The 23,431-nt window shown below is 41.5% G+C and overlaps 3 protein-coding genes across 3 annotated transcripts; 2 read left to right on the top strand and 1 right to left on the bottom strand.

The window, feature by feature from the left end:
- Window positions 1-573: 573 nt before the first annotated feature.
- On the top strand, window positions 574-5,190 carry taf8 (TAF8 RNA polymerase II, TATA box binding protein (TBP)-associated factor). Its single transcript, XM_080833537.1, has 8 exons — window positions 574-730; window positions 2,011-2,170; window positions 2,834-2,932; window positions 3,137-3,199; window positions 3,295-3,419; window positions 3,635-3,782; window positions 4,214-4,356; window positions 4,651-5,190. The coding sequence occupies exons 1-8, from the start codon at window positions 683-685 to the stop codon at window positions 4,789-4,791; spliced, it is 927 nt and encodes a 308-aa protein (XP_080689663.1). The 5' UTR covers window positions 574-682; the 3' UTR covers window positions 4,792-5,190.
- Window positions 5,191-5,634: 444 nt separating this feature from the next.
- On the bottom strand, window positions 5,635-10,814 carry LOC308361184 (ciliary microtubule-associated protein 3; the record flags this gene model as incomplete). Its single annotated transcript, XM_080833445.1, has 6 exons — window positions 5,635-5,703; window positions 8,316-8,433; window positions 8,953-9,086; window positions 9,442-9,540; window positions 9,696-9,832; window positions 10,745-10,814. Coding segments are annotated over 6 exons (627 nt in total), but the record flags the coding sequence as incomplete, so codon positions are not given.
- A 5,214-nt stretch (window positions 10,815-16,028) lies between these two features.
- Window positions 16,029-19,712, top strand: LOC308361183 (L-rhamnose-binding lectin CSL2-like; the record flags this gene model as incomplete). The annotated part of the gene is made up of 8 exons (XM_080833444.1): window positions 16,029-16,059; window positions 16,255-16,278; window positions 16,389-16,445; window positions 17,377-17,512; window positions 17,611-17,724; window positions 18,974-19,017; window positions 19,160-19,280; window positions 19,589-19,712. 8 exons carry the CDS (start codon window positions 16,029-16,031, stop codon window positions 19,710-19,712), a joined length of 651 nt encoding a protein of 216 aa, XP_080689570.1.
- Between the last annotated feature and the right edge of the window lie 3,719 nt (window positions 19,713-23,431).

Here is a 23,431-nt window from a genome sequence, read left to right as displayed (position 1 = left end):
GAATAGGTGGTATTTTTGGCACACTGACGGGAGGCCTAAACAATGCACAGGTGTCTGGAGGACAACTTGATCTTCAGTAGCCAACAGGCTGCTGACTGGTCTTGGGGATGCACTGCACTGTTACAAGTCGTAACATAGAGTGAAATCTCAGCACAACAGTGTGAGCACTTGATGATAAAGTTAGCTTCCTATGACTTACTTTTGAGGTAGTATGAAAGACCCGATAGCAGTTGCATTTGCGATTAATCGGGCCTATACCGGTGCAGAATCAGGTGCAATCTGGTGGTACATCAGACAACAGTTAGACCTAATGACTTGACTTGAGTCATTTGTTAGAAAGCAATATTTCGTTTTAAACAACAGCTTTTTACCGTAATTATATAAAGTGGCTTTAACCCACCGATTTAAATGTGTGATATTCCGTTTATTGGTCAATACAGATCAGTTAAGTACTTGTGAGAAACTCTATGCATTAACATCAATGGCCTCTTGGCCGATGTGTACAAAGAATTTCCAGTCCGTACAATGCAAAACACGGATGTGACGTCGTCGGCCCCGTTTGCTATGCTTAGCTATCACACACCGCTAGGAAAATACCCTTTTTTGAAGGTAGAACATGTAGCAAAGTAAGAAGACTAATTGTTGTTTCTTAAGTACCTGACGACTACAGAGTGTGGTGAAGATGGCAGATCCGGCGGTTATGGGTAGCCATACCCTAAATCTTGGAATGGTAACCCTGCATTCTTTTTTTAATCGTATAATAGCTGTCTTTAGTTAGCCTAACGAAAGAAACGCACTGTGTCTACAACAACCTCCTGTTCAATACTAATGTTGCCACATTTAACAAAATGGCTAACCTGGACGAATAGTTTTGAAGTATTCATACTGATGTAAATTCGAGCCTTACACCTATGTTTTCTATCTACTTAAGGTGTTTTATAAGAACAATAGCTAACGTAAGCTACATAAGGTTAGCCCCCAAACACAAGCTAACTTCGTAATTTAGCCAGCATTCGATGCATAATCATGTCAACTTGTTTTGCTGTTAGTATCATTCACCCAGAAAATATGTGACATCATTGTGCTCTTACCGCTTTGTATGTATATGAGTTGTAAGTTAGCAGGAAGTTAGTGTACCTTTAGCGTCAACACTATGACTATGTAGATGTAGCTAGGTAGATACCTAACTTGCTTAAGTTAAGGCTATCTTCCCAACGTTATTTGTCCGAAATGTATTGTACCAGACGTAAGAGAGGTGCCTGACGTTTTCAACGTTTAGTGAGCCAACGTATTATGCCTCTTGACAGCAGCTACTTGCTGACATTGACGTTTTATTTGTCTCTGGTGAGTTCACATGGGCACAACAACACAGGGATTGTCTGTGGGCTGATCTGGTTGTCATCAAAGATACTGTAATCTCTTTGTTGTCATAACACTGGCTAGTGTCCTACCAGACTGCCTTGTCCACTTGATAGTAACGTCAGTAAAATGATAATAATAACAGCAACAAAACAACAATATTATAACAACAACAACAATAATAATAATACTTTTTCAGAGATGGCAAATTCATCAAAATCCCTTAGTGTATGGCTGATTGTTTATATTTATAAAAACTGATTGGTTTATTGTTGTGAGTAAGTATGACTGGAGCTTAATTCAGAATTATAGTATGGCTATAACTAATTAGGAAAAATTTAGGAAACACATGTTCAGCATTGTGCAGATAGACTGATAGAGGGGGCTCTGTGTTTGGTGGGGAAAAAAAACATTAAGATTCATTGATGTGCTCATCACCAGCTACTTTCAAAGGTTTGTTTGTGTGTGTGTGTGTGTGTGCGTGTGTGTGTGTGTGTGTGTGTGTGTGTGTGTGTGTGTGTGTGTGTGTGTGTGTGTGTGTGTGTGTGTGTGTGTGTGTGTATGTGCAGTGTTATAATAATGATAATAATAATAATCTTCAAACTTAATTGACACACAACAATTCTTACCCGCTCCTCTCTGCTTCTCCAGCGTTCTGCCACGAACAAGGCGTCCACTAGTCCGGCGGAGAACTACTACTTGGCGCGGCGCCGCACCCTTCAGGTGGTGGTGAGCTCGCTCCTGACGGAGTGCGGCTATGAGAGCGCCGAGAAGGCTGCGGTGGAGTCCCTCACCGAGATGATGCAGAGCTGTAAGGGAGAACTTACGCTTGATCTTCACCCTCTTCCTCATCCACATACAGACAGAATTACTCTTACATGACTCTGTCTTTATCTGACTTTGACATATGAAACAACATAACCCCAGGCTGTTGAGCTCTGAGTCCCCCCTCCCCCCATAAAACAAACAAAAGCACTAACATTAAAAAAACTGAAATGAAAGACAATAAAGTCACATGGTGAATGCTGTCCTAATAAGGATTTTGGAGAAATGTCCTGGCTGTCCATAGCCTAATGAACAGAGTGATTTAGGACTGTTATAATATTGATAAGACCGTAACTGTGAAAGCCTACAGGCTGTGGGGAGATTGGGAAAATTGTGGCAGTTTGAAAGTAAACTTAACCGTTCCCTGGTTTTTAGCAGTATAAAATTGCCTCCACATTGATTTCTACTTCTCTTGAAGGTCAATAAGTAGTGACTGTACCCACAGACCCATGCCTTCTGCCTGACTGAAGTCAGCCTTGTTTGTCATTTGAAAGTGCCAATCTTTTAGAACGCTTCAGTTAATGTTCAGGATTTAATCTTCGGCACAGCATGACGCGGCTATTTTTGAGGTGAACACTGATGTAGCCATTCATTTTGGGGCTACCGCCATTGTTCAGCTGCCCTCAACTCTCTCCTGCTCTCCCTGCAGATATCACGGAAATTGGTCGTTGTGCAAAGACATACTGCGAGCACACGGCCAGAAGCGTACCGACACTCCCTGATGTGGTGATTACACTTATAGAAATGGGTAAGTGGCCGGCATAGGTCGACGTTTCAGCGTGGTTTCAGCAATTTGATCAGAACAGTTACGTAAGTGGCATGCAAGTGGTGAAAGCACCTTGGTCGTTTACCACATGCCTGTAGGAACAATTTCCAGGAGAAAAAGTATTCAGGGCCTTGATTTTTATTTCCTTAGTTTCTAAGAGGTGCGGCTCTGTTTTGTCATCCACAGGCTTCAACGTTGACACGCTGCCAGTGTATGCTAAAAGATCTCAGAGAATGGTCATAACGGCACGTACGTATCATCAGTAGTGTTGAAGGGTGTCTTCTATAGCATATACCTCTTCTGAGAAAAGAGCGAAACTGTTACTGTCATGTTTATGTCCTCAGCTCCAGTGACGAATCCGCCTGTGATTCCCAAGGCGCTCATTGCTGGACAGAAGCGAACACATCCCGCCCATATTCCCAGCCATTTCCCAGAATTCCCTGATCCTCACACATACATTAAGACGCCGGTATATTTGATAAAATATTCTCATTTAACCATAAAATCCCACTGTCATAGCTTTGCTGACCACTGAGTGGACAAAGCCTGTCAAGAAGTAAAACGTGAAAATTATTCTTGAATGAACTGTTACCTGATTAAAGTGGATACTCATATGTCCTCTGCCCAGGGCTCAGGTGCATCAGTTTGCTTGCTGACCATTTCTGCTGTTGTGTGTTTGCAAAGACGTTTCGGGAGCCAGTGTCGGACTACCAGGTGGTCCGTGAGAAGGCTGCCTCCCAGAGGCGGGATGTGGAGCGAGCGCTCACCCGCTTCATGGCCAAGACGGGGCAGACCCAGAGCCTCTTCAAGGATGACGTCACAGCCTTCCCACGTGAGCGCTCTTCCCACATTATTCAAAAAATGAAAAGAAGCGTTGCAAATCTAGAAATGTTAGAAAAGGGGAATTGCTCGAGCCTGATATATAGCCTGGTAGTTCAGAAGGGTTGTCAGTCAGATGAAGGGATCAGGTTGTGTGATCATAACAGAGCATTAGGTGTTAAATAACAGGGCTTGCTTAAAGAGAGTCATTTCAATACTGATGGGATACATACTGATCCATTGTCTTCATTACTGGAATACACCTATTTCTGGCACCTAAAAGTTTAATAAAAAAACATTCAATTGGTTAGAATCACAAACTTCAAAGTTGAGCTACTACTGCAATATTTCACTAGGTGTCTCCGGGTTATCATTCATATTTAACGGTTTCAGATGTGGCGCTACACACCTGAAAGGATGTTAACTATGGTTTTGTGTGTGCAGTGATCGCTGCCCGCCCGAGCTCTATCCCCTACCTGAATGCACTCCTCCCATCTGAGCTGGAGCTGCAGGCCCTGGAGGAGACGGACTCCTCTGAGCAGGACGACCAGACAGACAGCGAGAACAACCCCGGCAACATCACCAACGTAAGTCTGAGGCTGGCCCTGTGGCTTTTGGAGCCGGAGCGTGCGTAGTGAACAGAACATAAGTCATGTCTGCCCAGAACCGACCCATATTAGTTTAAAAACCTTTTTTTTTATTATCTGTGGTTGTTTTACTTTTGAGATGAGTGTGTGTTCTCTGTGCTTTTTTTAGTTTTGCGCTGTCCTCATACGCTAGACTGCCTGTCAGACTGCAAGGTCTAAGGCTTTGCTAGGACATGGCCAATAAGAAACGATGTACCTTTTTATTTCTTCTATCTCTCTCTCTCTCTGATGCAGGATGATTCTGGAGTAGACAAGGAGAACTCTGGACTGACCCCTGGTGGCGTAGTGCCAACAGTGAAGGCCAGCGAGGAGAACATGATTGATAATCCCTACCTGAGGCCAGTCAAGAAACCCAAGGTCAGACGGAAGAAATAAAGAAGAAACTCAATGGACACTTTCATAGACAGTTTTGTTTTTGATCAGTCAACAGCCAAGGAGTCAGATTCCAGGATCTGAGCCGCTTTCTGCCTCTGTGTACTGTGAACTGAGACCTCAGGGCAGGCAACGTGAGGGTCGCTAAAGTGGACTCTCGAAAAAGGAGCTGGAGCTGTTCACTGAGCTGAGATGCTCTGAGGTTTTACTCAACCGTCACAATTAATATTGAAGTGAAGGCTGTGGAAGAAGACTGATCTTTTTTTCTTTTTCTTTTTAAAGAAAGATACGTCTTGTTTATTTTGCCATCACCCCCACCCAACCCCCAAACTAATGAGTTTGTGTGTGAATACAAAGAGGGTTTGTTTTTCCTATTAAACTGTAGTTATGCTATTGTCTTAATTTTTGTATGTGTGATCTTTCATAACTTAGAGCCCTGAAACAAGACCGCATAAGATCTGATCTCTGCTTTATAAAGCTTTATTTCACTAATTCACATGACATGACCAGCATTGTGATAAGTTGACACAGAATATCACCATAAAAAAAATCAGCCAGAGGTGTTACTATCAAGGGCAATATTCCTTAGATTAAGGCTGTAATACTAGACCATGGTTACTTTATCAAAGGAGGCAGATAAGGAAAGAGGTCAAAATTTGGTTCCGAATAACACTTTTTTTTTTTTTCTTCAGTAACATGTAACAAGCAGGCTGTTCAAGCTGTAACATTCCTGTAAAATACTGCCAAAAAAAGTAGGGGGAGGATGTGCAGGAACAGGTTTATAGTGCAGGCAGAAATATAAATCCAGACAGGGCAATCATTTCTGCTGCTGACGTCTCTGCTGACTCAGAGGTAGTATAACTGGAGGTACGCCACTCTGCTCCTCTGCTTCACAAACTCCTTGTCACGTTGAAGCTGGACGGAAATAGAACAATAAAAGAAAAACGATGAATCATCCCACCTTGCAAAAGAAAACGTTAAAAGGTCTAACTGAGGAAAGGACAGGAATGTAGTCTTGACAGCACACACAGCTGTAAAGCTAGAAAATCCATTTAAAATGATGAACACTACATCACAAGACAAGCAGACAGAATTAACCTATTAGCATTTTGCTGGTGGGTGGCTTGATCCTGAATAGGCCTGTTATATTTTATGGGATATTTTACAATTCTTGGTTTTATAGTTCTTTTGAGGGACTATGCCAATGGCAGCAATCATTCATATCCAGCGGTGATGGTAAAAAAATATCAGACCTCTGAATGCTGGGATAGCTCATGAATTCAATGGAATTAGAACTCTGTTAAAAAGATTTTGGAATGGGAGTGAAATTAACTCGCATGGTTTGGAATGGGGGGTGTAGGGGTGGTGGTATAAAAGTTTCCTGACTGCAGGGGGATTCCTCGGAAACAATGCTGGTTGAACACATCACAGGGTCTACTATCCAAGCATAGGGCTGGTACTCACATCCTTAGCTTAAGAGGTTTAATGGTTGTGAGCTACACTTTAAACCTGCTGCATGCTGCTGTCACAAGAGCTTTGTCTGACCCTCTATTCTTATATGCGAATAAACATTCTAGGCGTGGGAATTGGCACAGAAGAAATTTTTTCAGAGTAGATGTATGTACCTAAATAAAATCAACATCATAATATTAAATAAATATGTTACTTGGCACTGCTGCATCGATATAATACTGTTTCGATTTTTTTTGTCTCCCACCTCTTCCCTCCATACTTGAATTACTGCTTTGTTCACCTTAATTCACCTGCCTGTCTAACTGTGGAGCAAAACATCAGAATCAGAATCAGAAAAGTTTTTACTGCCAAGTAGGTTTTCACCTACCAGGAATTTTTTGTGGTTCGTTGGTGCAAACAATAAACATACACAGTAAACAATAAACAATACACATATTAAGTTATTATATACATATTAAGTTATTAAACATGGGAAAAAACGAAATATAAGTGTGCAATTTAGAGTTCAGGATTAGAGTCCGTGTTGGGGGGCTGGGGCCGGGCCTTGTTGATGAGGCCAGCCGCAGACGGGAAGAAGCTGCTCTGGTGGCGCGAGGTTTTGGTCCTGATGGACCGCAGCCTTCTGCCGGAGGGGAGGGTCACAAAGAGTTTGTGACCAGGGTGGGAGGGGTCGGCCATAATCTTCCCGGCACGCCTCAGGGTCCTGGATCCATACAGGTCCTGGAGAGATGGCAGATTGCAGCCAATCACCTTCTCCGCTGAACGAATGACACGCTGCAGTCTGCTTTTGTCCTTAGCAGTGGCAGCCGCGTACCATATGGTGATGGAGGAGGTGAGGATGGACTCAATGGAGGTGTAAAAGTTCAACATCATTGCCTTTGGCAGGTTGAATTTCTTCAGCTGCCGCAGGAAGTACATCCTCTGATGTGCCTTTTTGGTGAGGGAGATGATGTTTAGCTTCCACTTGAGGTCCTGGGAGATGATGGTGCCCAGGAAGCGGATGGACTCAACACTGTCAACTGGGGCGTCGCTCAGGGTGATGGGGGAGGGTGAGGCTGGGCTCTTCCTGAAATCTATAATCAACTCCACTGTTTTCAGCGCATTGAGCTCTAGATTGTTCTGTCCACACCAGGTCACCAGATGGTCAATCTCCCACCTGTAGGCAGACTCATCCCCACCAGAGATGAGCCCAATGAGGGTGGTGTCGTCCGCGAACTTGAGGAGCTTGACGGACTGGTGACTGGAGGTGCAGCTGTTTGTGTACAGGGAGAATAGTAGAGGGCTTCACACATTTTCTGGCTGCCGGGAGGATTACTTAAAAGCCAGGTTGGGTGAACAAAATCGAACAAACAGCAAGTTTTTTTTTTTGTAAGTTATTCAAAATGTTCCTTAGCTACCAGATAACCATAGCAACCAGGCAACACTATTTGCAGCATAGCCCTAGCAACGTTTCATTTCTCAAAATCACTTAACCAATAAAAGGCACTCACTCAAAAGTGATCACAACCACTTGTGGATGATGTTAAATGGCTTCACATACACATTAAACAATCTTGAGAGAAATAATGGGACATAATTGACGCAATGGTTTACTCTGATATCAGAATGTAGTAGATGAAGGGAGAGAAGTCCCCCCTCCCTCTTGCCTTTCTCTAACACGTGCAAGTCAATGGTGGCGATTTGAGCTTTGTAACTGCAGACCTTTAACATGCACGAAAAGCTATACCACACACTAGAGTGTAGTTCAAACCCAGAAAAGCATAAAAGGTCATCTTTAATAGTGGTGTACAACACGGATGTAAACATTCTCTGACTAGAGGTGAATTCTTCAAAGGCAAGACCAGAGGTATAGTGGTGGAGAAGTGGGTGTACTCTTAATTTTTTTTTAAGCAGCCCATACAGCACATGATAAACACCCTGTTTTGAGAAGCGGGTATACGCAATGCTGACTGAAAAATAAGTGGGTATACTCCGTATACCTGTGTATACCCTGGACTACACCCCTGGGCAAGACTTTAAAGATAACAAACACCAAAGCTACTCCTCTCCCTCACCTCTGTCCTCAGCGCCTTCCTCTCCAGCTGCGGCAGCCTACTCCAGTCTGGAGAGCCGAACTTCATGGGCCAGGACACCTTCCTGCAGGCAGCCGTGTCATGAGCGTAGGTCCCTGGGCTGGGGATGGAAAGGACAGGAGGACACCATTGACACTTCCAACTCTTCTGCAGAATGTATGTACTCTTAATATTTATATATATTTTTGATGCTATTACTACCGTTTTAAGATATGTAATATTGTTGTGTTATATGTTGTTGTTATGTTCTATGTTGTCCCTCGTCGCACCAACAGGAGAAGCACTCCCAATTTCGTTGTATGCAAATACAATGACAATAAAGGCTTTTCTATTTCTATTTCTATGTGACTCTTAAATGCTATACTTGCTTCTGAGGGTACTTACTGCCCCAGGCATATAACAGAAGAGCCACAAAGCTGTTTGTAACAGACTTTAAAGCAGAGATGGCGCTGCGAAACTTGACAAGATGCCTTTGTCTCTAATGCTGATATCATAACTGTTTCAGATGGTATGTGCATGTCTTGTGACATCTACTGGGCAGCCGTGTATTAGCAACACTGATACCATCCAGAAGTTTGCTTCTGATCATTGTTGAGACTGAAGACTGAAGACAGCTCACCCTGGTCTTAAGCTGGCACCGATATGCTTGACTGTGGATCTGGACGTGGTGGAGTTGAAAGGGGTTTTCCCTGGAGGTTCTGTTTTAGACACGGCCCAGTTTGGCTGGTACTTCTGTGGTGAGGGCGTCACCGTCTAAAGATAAAGACGGAGAATTGCGAAAATGTGATACAAACACGATTAGCATCAGCAAGTACAGCATTGCCTGCCAAACAGTTAAAAAGATGCTTGTTTCACCATGTAGTACTTTAAATTGAGTACTCTTTTCCCCCTAAAATGTCCTTGTTGTCTCTTGTTAGATATTAAAAGTATGCAGCCATGGTGGGCGTGCACATAAATGCAATGGTGTGCAAAGACAGATTGCTCACATTAATGGCCCCTCTTGGACTTTGCATGTGATAGTGCCCTTGGCATACTTTGTTTTGTCATGGCATGAAACCATAGCAAATCTTTCAAGGATAATGATAGAATTCCCTAAGAGTTGTCTCACCTGGGCAGGTGGGCGGAAACGTGCGGCTGTTCTTGCTGCTAAAACATAGCCTTTCTTGCTCTCTGGTCTTTTCTGGATGTCATACAACACAGTGCCAATCTGAAAGCAGAAGGAAAAAAACGCTGGGCCTACGAGTTCATTGCCATTGTTTTGTAGTCATTTGGAAAGCTCAGAATTGACATAACACAGTTCTTATTCATTTTCGTTACACAAGTGAGGATGAAGTGGCCTACCAGACCTAGGGCTCAGCTCACCACATGGTTGTCATAGCAGCCGGGGCCGCGCTTCGGGGAGCCTTTCATTGCTAGCATCTCATTGCCCAAGCGATTGGGGGGACAGTGGGTTGGGAACACCCCACGCTGCCGGCAGCTCCCAAACGCCACACGAGGGGCTGCTAGGAAATGCAGTAACTTTTTAGTGATTGTGGGACATAGATATCTCTAACTAACTGCTGAGCATTGACCTACTTTCATTGTTTTTGCCTGTTCTATTTTCTTTTACTATTTTATTTATATTCCTTGTATTATGACCTGCCCACCATCCAGGACCTGTACACCACCAAAGCCAGGGAACTAATTGCAGACCCCTCACACCCTGGACATAATCTGTTCCAGCTCCTCCCCTCTGGCAGGCGCTTCAGATCCCTGCACATCAAAAACCCCAGACACAGGAACAGTTTTTTTCCCCTTGCCGTCACTCTGATGAACAGTTGACAATTATATTATCTCCCAAGGGAAGTATATTATATTTATTTATTTGATCCTAAACTGTTGTGATATACTGCATATTTTCAGTTGAAGTACATTGAGAGCAACTCAACATCATAACAAATTCCTTGTATATGAAAATGTACTTGGCCAATAAACATGAATCGGATTCTGATTCTGATTATTGTAATAGTTTCCCTTATTTCGTATAGCGTGGGAATGTGGTAACATGACAGTAAAGCAGTGGATTAGTGGTAAGCCTATTTAGCTTTTGCTAGAAGCCTTTTTAAATTGACCGAGGCTAAACCGTTGACCCAGACTACATTTTAAATCTATCGCTAGGATAACAGTGTAAATTTGATGCACACAGTTAGACCGCTGACACGATGAGCAACGTCACATAAGGCTAACGTTAATTGTTTTTTGTAAGCCTCAGTCCGGCCTGAAATAGGCTAAGCAAAGCAAACACAGATGCTAACCCGATAACCTTCAACCACAACTGTATACAGTAATCGAATTGTGTAATGTCAAAGCACGTAGCTAGTTATATAACAGATTTATATAACTGTATGTAGCCTAGCTTGATAGCTACCTACCTGCCTCCCGTGTTGCTGCCATGCCTACCTGCGTGTTTACAAAGTGGTAACCATAGTAACCAGGTGGGAGAGGAGAGGAGAGGAGGTCAGTGACGTAGAAAATCAAAGATATTCAAATAGTCAAATAGATAGCCTATATACCAGGAGGTGAATACAAAATGTACAATCTTAACAGTAAGAAAATATACACTAAACATAACATTAACAACACAAAATAACACATTTTAAAGAAAGGGGCATACATCTTTTTATATATCGTGGAGAGGAACGGGCACTGATCAAATTTAAAATTTGCCTTAACTGTAGCCTAATAATGACAAAAGAGTCAATCAATGAATCAATCAGTCAGACAAGCACTAGCACTCTCAATATCGAGCCTTGCCTGGGCTTAAAAATATATATCTATAAATCAACAAAAATGACAAAGTCAAAAATCAGATGAGTGGCATGGGGTGACCATTAATGGTGTGTGTGTGTTTAAACATCATGTCATATTCTTCAGCTGGCCACCAAAATATAACCACTTGGGTCTTGAGCAGTTGCCACTTGGACCATTGCAACATCAAAGCTACCTCAGACTACCCCCCAACCTTTGAACTGTGATAGCAAAGTCTGCACGTAAGGAAGCAAATCACAGAAATGGCTCTGACAGAGATGGAAAAAGTGTGAGAGAAATAAACGTGATCTAGATAAGCAAATTTTATTCTAGCTAGAAAATAGATAGAAAAAAGTCATCATTGCTGTCTAAAGTGGTTTAACAACCTGGAGAAATGCCTTTATTTATATATATAATACATTTAGTCCAGTCCAATAAATACAGTAGCTGTTGAAAGTGAGTGGGAGCTGGCATCACGGGCGGAACTGGAGCGGGCATGGTGGCTGCAGTGGCATCAGCGGTGCCGCTAGTCAGTCTAGTGAGCCACAAGAGCCTCATGATAATCTCCAAATAAACTGTCATCACCACTTCATCCTCTGTGTCTCCTGAAGTGAGTCATGGTGGTTGCTAGGTAGTCCCCCCCCCCATCACAGTTACATTCCTCTAATGTATCATATGCAGTATTTTAGGTGTTATTCCAAATGGAAACTCACCAAGCTCAAACTCAAACTCACCAAGTCACGCATGGGGCAGGGTTCCAGATGCTTCGCCTAGTGCATTGTCATATCTATACTAATGTAACTAGCCTGCCGGTACATAAAAAAGGAGAGCCCACCCGCGAAAATCATGTGCCGCTAACAATTGTCTGGCGCCAGGTCTGGGTAGGAGGCCTCTTGTTCCGGGGATATACTACGTATTTAGTTAGATGGTCTGCAAGGTTTTTTTTATTGGCTAAGTGGTCCTTGCTCTGAACGTTTTTGAGAAACACTGGTATAGGCCATTGTTGGGTAAACTACACCTGACATCAATACAAAAAGTCTTCCTCTCATCGTGTTCATTCACGGCCCACCTGTCACGTCTCTGTGCCCCACACTTTGAGAAACGCTGCCCTAAAGCAACCTAATGCCCTCTGATGTTTGTAAGTATTTTCTTTACAAAATGAGCAAAACCCCCTTTGTTCACCACATTTTCACTACTTCTGCTAGATCCTCCACCTTTCTCTCCTGGCCCTCCGTCACCCCAGTGGAGGCATCTGCTTCACCAGTGAGCATTGTGGGGCTGTTGGCATGACGGGAGGGGGTGGCATTATTTCCTGAGCTCTCTGTCCTACCTTGACAAATAGATCAAACACTGTCCGTTCCTCTTCATGATTCCCCTTTCTAAACATACCCTTATGTTCTGCATATCCTCCTTCATCAGGATCCCTTGTTTGGCCAGGGAGTGGCATTGTTTTTGATTCTGTGTGCCGTCTTTGGCACAGTCCTATCTATCCTACCCTATCAGGTACATTTTAACCACTTCAGCTCAGGGTGTTTCTATTCGCACCATCTCACTCATTTTCAGTCCGTCTGGTTCTATCCATAATCTGCCCCGATCTAAAGTTTGTGCTCCCACTATTCTCTCTCCATCTATTGTTGGCCGATCGCAGGATGATTATTTTAAAAATAAATTAACTCTTCCCTAACTAACCTCACTTTTTCTGTCATTACCCACTTAGAACAAGAGGGCATTTTCAAGCCCCACTGGTCCCTCATCGCTCCAATAAAATGGTAGGCCAAGCTTAATTTCAAAACATAAAAAAAAACGATATATAAATAATGAATTACCTATTAAATACCCTAACCCTAACCCTTCATCAATATCAAATAACATCAGTTCAGTAGAGAAAATAAAAAGTGCAATGGTGTCAATCCTTGCCTCTAGGTCAAGCCAAGTCATATTTATTTATATAGCACAATGTATCCATAATGTCAATATTAGCCTATTGCCCACTTCAGTTTCGTGCCCTGGGAAAGTTTTTTTTTATTGTCCCTCTGCAATTAATACACGGACGTCAATCAAAATGTTCACGCTATGAAACTAGGTCACAGTGTTGTATAATGGTGCTGCTCATACAATGTATAATGTATAATGAAGCAACACTTGGCTAGGGCTGGGTGTGGTAGAGCGAGAGAGAGAGAGCAAGTGAGAGAGAGAGCAAGTGAGAGAGCGAGCGAGAGAGAGAGTGGTGATGCACACGGATAGATCAGATGTAGTGACCGGATCAAAGTTATGTTGCTGTATAGTTGAACTCTGTGCAATGCAACGTGATCTCCAAAACCTGTTCGTATCAATGCATACGTAATATTGTGAGAAATTCGTAAATTTGCATTCGAAATTAGAAAATTGTGCCAGAGGAGAAATTCTAAACAATACATATGTATGACCGAAGTGCATTATTAGCCAAGCCCAATCATAAATACATCTCATGCAGGTGACCTTAGTAGTCTTAGGCACAGGGACAATGGTGGTCCTCTTGAAGCAGGTGAGGAGTACAGACAGGCTGAGGGAGAGGTTGAAGATGTCACTGAAGACCCCTGCTAGCTGGTCAGCACAACCCCTGAAGGCGAGAGTAGAAGGCGTTCAGCTCGCAAGGAAGGACACTCTTTTGCATTATTGGTACATAGCTTATAAAGGACTCGCTAAAGGGGGCTTCTCCATCTTAGGCTGAAAGAGGAACAAAAAGAGTGAAAAGCTGTACTGAGGATGGAAGCTGGGGAGTGCAAACTTGTGCAACACCACACTGTTTCATCTTTGGTACTAATAAATATAATATTTAAATAATTACAAAATATATATATAAAAAAAAACATACAAAACATCAATTACTGAACAGACTGTATGTTCTTCACTTATGAGCTGTATATTAAAGGGACATTCAGGCAACCGAATATCTACCGTATACGTACTCGTGAATATATAGTCCTTGAAAGACTTGCGACCAACATGAGTTTTGCTGCTTGATGTTTAGTCTCCAACTCAATTGTTCTGCCATTCCTGCAAATGTGTAGATATGTAACTTGTAATCTTGTAACTTGGTGTGAGGCTAATGCTCACATATTGTTTTTATGGAATTGATGTGTATATCTGTTATTTATGTGGAGTAAAAAACATCATTACTGTACTGGTGTACACTTTTTGTTGATGATATGGATACATTAAGCTTTAGGTCTTTCCATGTATGCTATACATTTGCCTAGGCATGTGTCCACAGATGAAATTAAACAGATTTAACAGAATCTATCAGCTTCTTTTGAATGTAGAAGCAATGTTACTCTTGTGAGCTATAACAAATCACCCATTTTATTTGTGTTAATTACACACACACACACACACACACACACACACACACACACACACACACACACACACACACACACACACACACACACACACACACACACACACACACACACACACACACACACACTTGTTTGTACAAGGAGGCACATGTGGGTTAAGGACACGAGGGTGTGGGAATATGAAAGTCTGTGGTTGGTTTGCCCATTAGAATCCTGTCAACGAGCCTCAAATAGCAAAACTATTTCCTTGTTTGCTTAGCCCAACTCCTTTCAATGCCATAAATGGGCCCTTAAAGTTATACAAGCAATAGCATAATGAATTGTACAATGAAAACATGAATGTATATGAGGAATTTCCCTCATGCTAGTTCATTTTCACCCTCCCCAACTTCCCAATGTTTTTTAATACAAGGCAGTACCAATCTGACGGAAGATGTAAAACAGTGCTACGCCTACTAGTGTTGGCCATTGTTTTTTACCCATTTCGAATGCTCAAAAAGTACAGTTGATATTTTATTATTCCTTTTGCTTGAAAGTTGAAAGAGTTGCGTTTTTGAAAGAGGCAACCTAAAAAAACAATACTGTATTCTTCCTTTCAGCTCTCAGTTCTCTATGCCGGAATGGTAAGGTTACCTTTATGTGTACTTGAGCGCATACTTTTAGGTGCAATTCCAAGGAATGTCCTGTTTGTAGAATAGACATTTTATAAACTGAGTGCCATTGCACAGCAAGGAGTTAAGGTATAGGGACTCCTTGCAACAGTAGGTGATTCATGAATGTTATTTTGAGGTTGCAAAGCATTCCCTGCAAATGACGTTCAAGCTTCATTGCCTGCTAGTATAAATGAAATCGTTAAACATGCTTTAGTTTATAATGTAGGCTGGTTACAATAATCAAAGTGAACAAATACAAACATGACGATGTTGTTTCTTGGCGACTGGCTTGTTTACAAACTTGTTACCATGATAACTACATGCATTTAATTACATTTCAGGTCATTACAATAAAAGATTATTTCAATCAATCAATTCATCCACCAACCATCCATCCATCCACCAAAGAAATCAATCAAATAATCAATCAAAGACCCTTTCATATTGTCTGTCTTTGTGTCTATCTCTGGTAAACCTATTTCTCTGAAAAAAATGCCAAAGTCAAAATCCTTTATAAATGGTACTGTTGAACTATGACAACAAAACCTGCACGTGTCAGCTATCATATGGAAGCGAATCACAAAAATAATCGGCCTTTGGACCTTAATGGCTCTGACAGATATGAAGGAAAAAGTTTGAGGTAAATAAACCTGTTCTTGATAAACAAATGGTATTGGAAAAGCCATCATGACTACCGGGGCCATTTAAGGGTAAACTACAAATGACTTCAGAAGGAATTACACCTCACTGATCTCACAATGTAGCGTGACAATAGGCTCCCTAACAAGGATGTAGACATACATACGTACATCCAGGATGTATGCTAATTTTTACCACGAGTCTGGCCTAAAAAGACACTGGTGCCTTGCCTATTTAAACAAAGACAACACTTTCTCTAGCTGAGACTTTTCAGAATGCAGGGACAGACATTCTTCGGACTCATTGGTATGTAGACTGTTCAAAACCGGTTCTTTAGAAGTGCTCTGGGCTGTAAATGTACTTGTAGCAAAATGAATTCAAATAAACTAGACCTATATCAGTGAATCTGTAAATTATTGGCCTATTTGTTTTTGTTTCTTAGTTTTTTGAATGGATAGATGTAAACAGAACAAAGTTACATTGTATGATTTCTGCCCCCAGGATTTATCGCCCTGTGCCAGAATGGTAAGACCCATTATTTATCTATTGATGATGCTGATACCATTTCTATGTTTCAATACTTGATTTATTAGTCTGTCCTCTCCATCCTCCAAGCTGCTTTTCCTTGTTTTCAGGCATTGAGGCCAAGAGATACACAGTATGTGAACACGGGACAGCACATCTCTCCTGTGGTATGTAAGAGACATAGGCTATATATGCAAATGATAAACAAAAAAATGAACCAAATATTAAAACACATTTAAAATCTGTCCAGTACCCTTTTTCACATTTCCACTGGTAGAAGATAACATTTATTGTCAGATGTAGTCATCCACAATAACTTGAGCTCATACATTTATAAGTCCTATTCCTGGAAAAGGAACTTCCTGTTTGCTGAATAGACATTTCTGTAACTGCTTGCCATTCCACAGAATCGGGTTTCATCAAGGTGATCTCAGCCAGTTATGGACGCAGTGACAGAACCACCTGTAGCAGTGGACGCCCATCAGGTCAGCTTACCAACACCAAATGCCACCAGTCCCGGTCTCAACACATCATGTCTGACAGGTACCAAACCTGAAAATAATGCACGTACATGGAATGTTATACACACTAATGCACACATGCACCGCAATGTACGAATGCTCTGTTTATGTTTTTAACAGGTGCGATGGAAAGTCTAGTTGTGATGTACCCGTTAAAAACTCTGTGTTCTCTGATCCTTGTGGTGGGACTTTTAAATACTTGGATGTATCTTACACATGCGACCCAGTTAGTAAGTGGAACTATATATTTACAACAAGCTTTCCAAATGTGACCGTACTTACTGATTGTCTATGGTGTTTTACTAAATGGTATTTCCTTTTTGACACACAGAAAGAAGTGTAACGTGTGAACACGCCCGGAGTGTTATCAGCTGTGGTAAGCCTTGAGCAACATGCATACATACAGATTGTACATGCCAGATTACAAAGGTCAAATGTATAATAATGACACTGATATTCATTTATTTACATTTTATATTTACAAGTTTTGCTGTATTTGTAATTATTATTTCAATGCTGATTCATCTCCATCCTGTTTGTTGAATAGACATTTCTGTAACTGCTTGTCTTTCCACAGAATCGGGTTTCATCAAGGTGGACTCAGCCAGCTATGGACGCAGTGACAGAACCACCTGTAGCAGTGGACGCCCATCAGGTCAGCTTACAAACACCCAATGCCACCAGTTCCGGTCTCAACACATCATGTCCAACAGGTACCAAACCCGAAAATAAGGCATATACATGGAATGTTATACACACTAATGCACACATGCACAGCAACGCACTAATGCTCTGTTTATGTTTTTAACAGGTGCGATGGAATGTCTAGTTGTGCTGTACCCGTAACAAACTCTGTGTTCTCTGATCCTTGTGGTGGGACTTTTAAATACTTGGATGTATCTTTCACATGCCTCCCAGCCAGTAAGTGTGACTATATATTTACAACAAGCTATTCAAATGTGACCGTACCTACTAGGAGTGTGAATCTGTCATGAAAAAGACGATGCGATTCGTATCTCGATACATGGCCACGATATGATACAAGAAAGATGCATGTTGATAAAAAAACGATTCAGTGCGATCCGCAGGATTCAATGCGATGTGATGCAGTTCAATAATTGAAAACACTGTTATGTGTGTTTCTTAAGTATCTCTTTTAATATCTTCTTCCCAACTTCGAAAGACCAACCTCAGAAAAGATCTCTGCCAGATTCATGGACGCCTGGAAAAGTTTTCTTAAACCGCCAAAGTTTTCTTAGCTGTGCAGTGTGCACTGATTCTTTAATTGAACACGCTTTCTCATGCACCTGAACTTGCATACAGAAACACCCCGCCAGCTCCTTATAAGGGCATGCTATTGCAATGTGTGCACACTCCACAGGCAACACGAAAGCAACTTCAGACTGATCAAAATCATGTCAAAGCGGGCACCGGTAAACCCAGACCTAATTTCACTGGTGCAGAGGTGGAGGGACTTTAGCAGAATGTAGATGTGTCCATTCTATCCCACTATGGCTATATCCACGCGATTGAGTTTAGTGCTTATTTATTTATTCACTGCCATTTGTGTTTGTATAGTGCTTTTATTTATGCCTCGGTCTCGGAATCATGACTATAAATGTAAAACATAATTATAAATGATACAAATATTCTCCTATTTATTATTATTATACTTATTTAAATCTGAGGATGTCTGTAGAATCACGCGATCAACAGCGATTTATCTTCCTTAGCTGAAGTAGCTAGCATAGCATTGGCCATTGAAATAAATAGTTGTATATCTAATACCTCCATGTACCTCGGGGCGTTATTTGTGAGAATACAGCCTGATTTGCTAATGCTATGCAGGCTTTGGCCAATTACAGGCTGTCATTGTTCTGACTGAAATCAAATGCAACAGGTCAGCGAGTGAGAGTTTTGCGTATTGAACAATTAAACGGAGAGGCAAAAGTAGCAATTTAAGGGAGAGACAAATACTTGCGACCCAGTACATAACTTTTAAATCAGGCAAAGACCGGTTCATGTCATTTTAATACCGATACGGGACTTCACGCATAGATGTAGTCGTATTTAACACGCTAAAAACGGATATCGATACTTATCGGTTATTTTTTACACACCTAGTAACTATTCTATGGTGGTGTACTAAATGGCTCTTTCTTTTTGACACACAGGCAGAGTGTAACGTGTGAAAACGCCCGGAGTGTCATCAGCTGTGGTAAACCTTGAGCAACATGCAAACATACAGATTGTACATGCCATATTACAAAGGTCAAATGTATAATAACGACACTGATATCCATTTATTTACACGTTTTGTTATATTTGTAACTGTTATGTCAATGCTGATTCATCCCAAGCCAGGGGAAGTCTGTCTATTCACCAGGCCAATTATGGAAGAAGGGATCGCCTGATCTGCCCCGATATTCACGCAACAACCTCAGACTGTTACGACTCTCAAACAGACAACCTACGCTTCAGGTCAGAGTCTTTCAATACAAGCTGACAAAATAGCCTTAAAAAAGTCAAAGGCAAGGATTGTGTTGCTGTGGCTGGCAGAGAAACAACACCAGGGTTATTGGTGTTGATACCCAGGGACAGCCAGACTAATAATAATAATGTTCATCTGTACAACAGTGTTAGTTGCTTTGGGTAAAAGCATCTGTTCAATGACTACATGCAAATGTACATGCAACAAGGTTGCATTCCAAACCCTGTCTGCGTTTGTAAGAAAATGCAAAGACTAAAATGGTCATGTGTGTGCTTTCTAATCTGTCCAATATCTGCAGATGCAATGGGAAGTCTTCTTGTGAGTTACATGCTTCACACGCCATCTTCTCTGATCCCTGTCCTGGTGTCAGCAAGTACTTGGAAGTGACATATAGTTGTGTGAGTACAGTGATGAATCTCTAAAGTAATGAGACACAGACGGATTCTGATGTCCTCAACACATAAGCTGCTCAATGTGATGTAGACATGGGCTTAATGTTGTCTATCAGGAGAGTCTGTGTTTACCTGAAGCAGGACCTGGGCCCCATGTTTACATTCTTTTATTTATTTCACAGAACGACCTTATCACCTCTACTGAAGAAAACGGACCTTAAAGTACAAACGAATGAATGTACATTGCAAAATATGCATAATTATTGCTGAACCAGCTGATGGAGCTAATTTCCAAACACTGTTAATCAAGTGCATTGAATTATTAATGACGTTGTATGAATCCGTTGTATAAACCCTGTGCGATGTAAGTGAAATTGTTTCACTTTAAATCCTTGTGCTGTGAGTGAGCTTGATTGCAATTGTTATTAAATAAATATACTGCATCTACAACTCCGGAGTCCTGAGATAACTTGAGAGTGAATTTTAACCCATCACCAGCATTTTTTTTTTAGCAAGTTGAAAATTACACATATATGACATACAAGACTACATTTAATATTTTGCTTTTTGTATTCAAATAGCCTATAATGTATTCACCTGTACTGTAATGTCGTAAATGAGAATTTATGTTTTGAACATTGATCAATAGTATGTATGACAACTAACAGCACTGAATCTTAAATATTTCTAAATAGAATAAAAGCAGTTTAGAGTGATCATGACTTCAGTGTATCCTTGAGTTGGCCAGCTCTTGAAAGAATGGAAATGAATATATATATATATACAGTGGTGGCCAAAATTATTAGAACACTAGGCATATTTAAGAGGTTTCAGTTGTGGTTGTTGAATTGGCCACTAAAATACCCTTAAAACTAATGAAATACCTACAGTCATCATTATGCTCTATAAACCATAGAATAGAGCCATCATAAGTAGATTTAGGTACATTTCCGTACAAAAACAAACTAGGCCTATTCACACAATCGTGTTCCTTCACAGAAGAAGCCAAATTACTTGTGTATTCATTGTCAGGTGTGATCATGGTTAAATTGATGGTGATGCAAGAGTCTTTCGACACAGCTCGGTTATTCTTTTGAATGCACAAGGCCTATCTTCCACATTAAGTGATTGGTAACATCAGGGTTTTGTCACTGAGGCCACACCACCATTTGGTATAGATTCAAAGCCTCTAGAGGCAGTCTTGAAGCAAATGTTGCTCTTTGAACATAGCTAAGGTGAGGAATGAGCTAATGAGTGCGCAACGGGTTCGAATAAAGGCCCTTTTTGATGCTGGCTGTAGTTACCGCGGCATAGCCAAGGACTTGACATGCAGTCCAAGCACTGTAAAGAACACTTTAGACCGCCATGCCACCAGAACCGAAAGGGGAGAGGCTGAAAAAATAAACTTTCAGACAGACAAGTGAAGCATCTCAGAATTCTCAGTCTTAAGGACCCAAGAAAGACTTCACAAGAACTGTGTGACGAGATCAACACCACAATAACTAATGGTTCAATAGTGTCCTCAAGAACTGTGCGGCGGAATCTTCTGGAACATTGAAAATTATGGACCTGCCCTCTCAAAGTCCGGACCTAAAACCCATCAAGCTAATTTGGGGCGAGTTGGAAAATAAACTGGACAGATCTATTGTACATTCAAAGGAAAGCCTTTGGCTTGAGCTGCAGAAGGCATGGGATAACATTAGTGTCGAAGTTCTCAAGAAATATATCGACTCTATGCCAGAGAGATGTGCTGCTCTAATTGCTGCAAAAGGTGGGCGTACCAAATATTAAAGTTAAAAGTGGATAAAAACAGTAGGACTCACTTCATCGATATTTGCTGTGCTCAGAAAAACCATCTGCATGTGTCATTTACATTATGAAATTAAATAATGTTTTGGAGAAAAAAAAGGTCAATATTCTCAGATCTGTCAGGTGTTCTAATAATTTTGGCCATCACTGTGTATATATATTCTTATGTCTCAAAATACATCTCATACTGTTAGATAACTAAACTTGTGTCCGCTAGCCATGCTAGTGCTTCACTGTTCATGGTAGACAGTGCCTGAAGACCGAAGCACTGGTACTTGGTGCAGTCATTGATAATGTGATCTGCCGTTTGCTCTGAGGCCCCACGGGGGCAGTCTGGAGCATCACATAGGTTCCATGGGGGGAACAATATGAGCTACCTCCACGTGGTGTTCCCTAGACAACATCTCTGACGGCTAACTGCTCATAAACCAGTCCCTTGGGACATCTCTTACCAATGGAAATGAATGAATCTGAAACAGAAATCTTATGTAAACTACATACAGTAACTATTTTAAATAGCTCACAATAGAAGGGATGGTAAGGACAAATGGTTATGTACATTATATGGAAATGTGGTTTATGTTCAAATAAAGACAAATATATATTTCTGCCTATAGTTTTCTTTTTCTGGAGATTTTGTTGGCCAATACATAACTACGAATTCAGACTTAATTGCAGATACATCTAGAGGTGGTGGTCCACAGTTGTGTTGGGACCTATAAAAGGAGGGGCGCGGCGGGGGCTTGTGAGTGCCACAAAGTATGTCGGGGCAAAATTCTTGCAAGAACTAAAATAAATGCCCCGTCAGATATCAAAACACATGAAGGGGGAATTGATTACAGAGAGACTAATTTGTATTCTTAACTGATGAATGAAGAAAAATTGTGCTCCAGCAGAAGGGGCTCTTTTCTCAACCAGGGCAAAAGGGCAGGTGCTTGTGCGCCACTAGGGGTCTAGCTGTGCACGTGCCTGCTCTGTGCTATACTAAGCGGTAATCCCTGTTTGATGTACAGGAAGATAGGTAACGTCTGAATTCAACTATACTGTTCAGCTGTTGGAGCACCTTGTGGCACCTTGTAACATTACATCAACATACAAATAAGGACGTGTACATTGTCAATTTGATCTTTTTTTTCGAAGTAGTTTAAACTGAGAACCCCCCGCCCCCCAAAAAAACCCAACCTTTGAACTGTGACAACAAGGCTGCACGTGTAAGCTATCACAAGGAAGCGAATCACAAAAATAAAGGACCATTAGAGCTTTATGGCCCTGACAGAGATAAAGGAAAAAGTTTGAGATAAATAAACGCGATCTTGATAAACACATTTTATGTGTAAAAAAGCCATCAAGGCGGTCTAGGACATTTTAGGTTAAACTACAACACAGGAGTACCCTGCAATGCAAGGACATACCCTCCTCTGTTTTATTGGTACGTAGCTTATAAAGGACTAATACAAGGCAGTGCCAACCTGACGGAGGATGTAAAACAGTGCTATGCCTACTAGTGTAGGCCATTGTTTTTTTACCCATTTCGAATGCTCAAACAGTCCAGTTGATATTTTATTATTCCTTTTGCTTGAAAGTGCACTTCCTGAAGAAAGATTGTCCTGTTTGTAGAATAGACATTTTATAAACTGAGTGCCATTGCACAGCAAGGAGTTCAGGTATGGATTTAGCAATTCAAGCACCTGCAACGGTGCACACATATGGACAGACTGCATATACCAACCTCTCTGACAACTCCACCAACCACGCCTGCTCTCAACACATATGTCTGATACGCACACACGCACACACGCACACACACACACACACACACACACACACACACACACACACACACACACACACACACACACACACACACACACACACACACACCTGAAATGATGCATGTTGCGGTGTAAGTGCACAGCTGATCAGAGACATTTTACAGTTGC

The sequence above is a fragment of the Sprattus sprattus genome (assembly GCF_963457725.1).
Source record: "Sprattus sprattus genome assembly, chromosome: 2".
Taxonomy (NCBI): Eukaryota; Metazoa; Chordata; class Actinopteri; order Clupeiformes; family Clupeidae; genus Sprattus; species Sprattus sprattus.
Note: the sequence above shows the minus strand (reverse complement) of the source record. Positions and strands in the feature narration are given on the sequence as shown.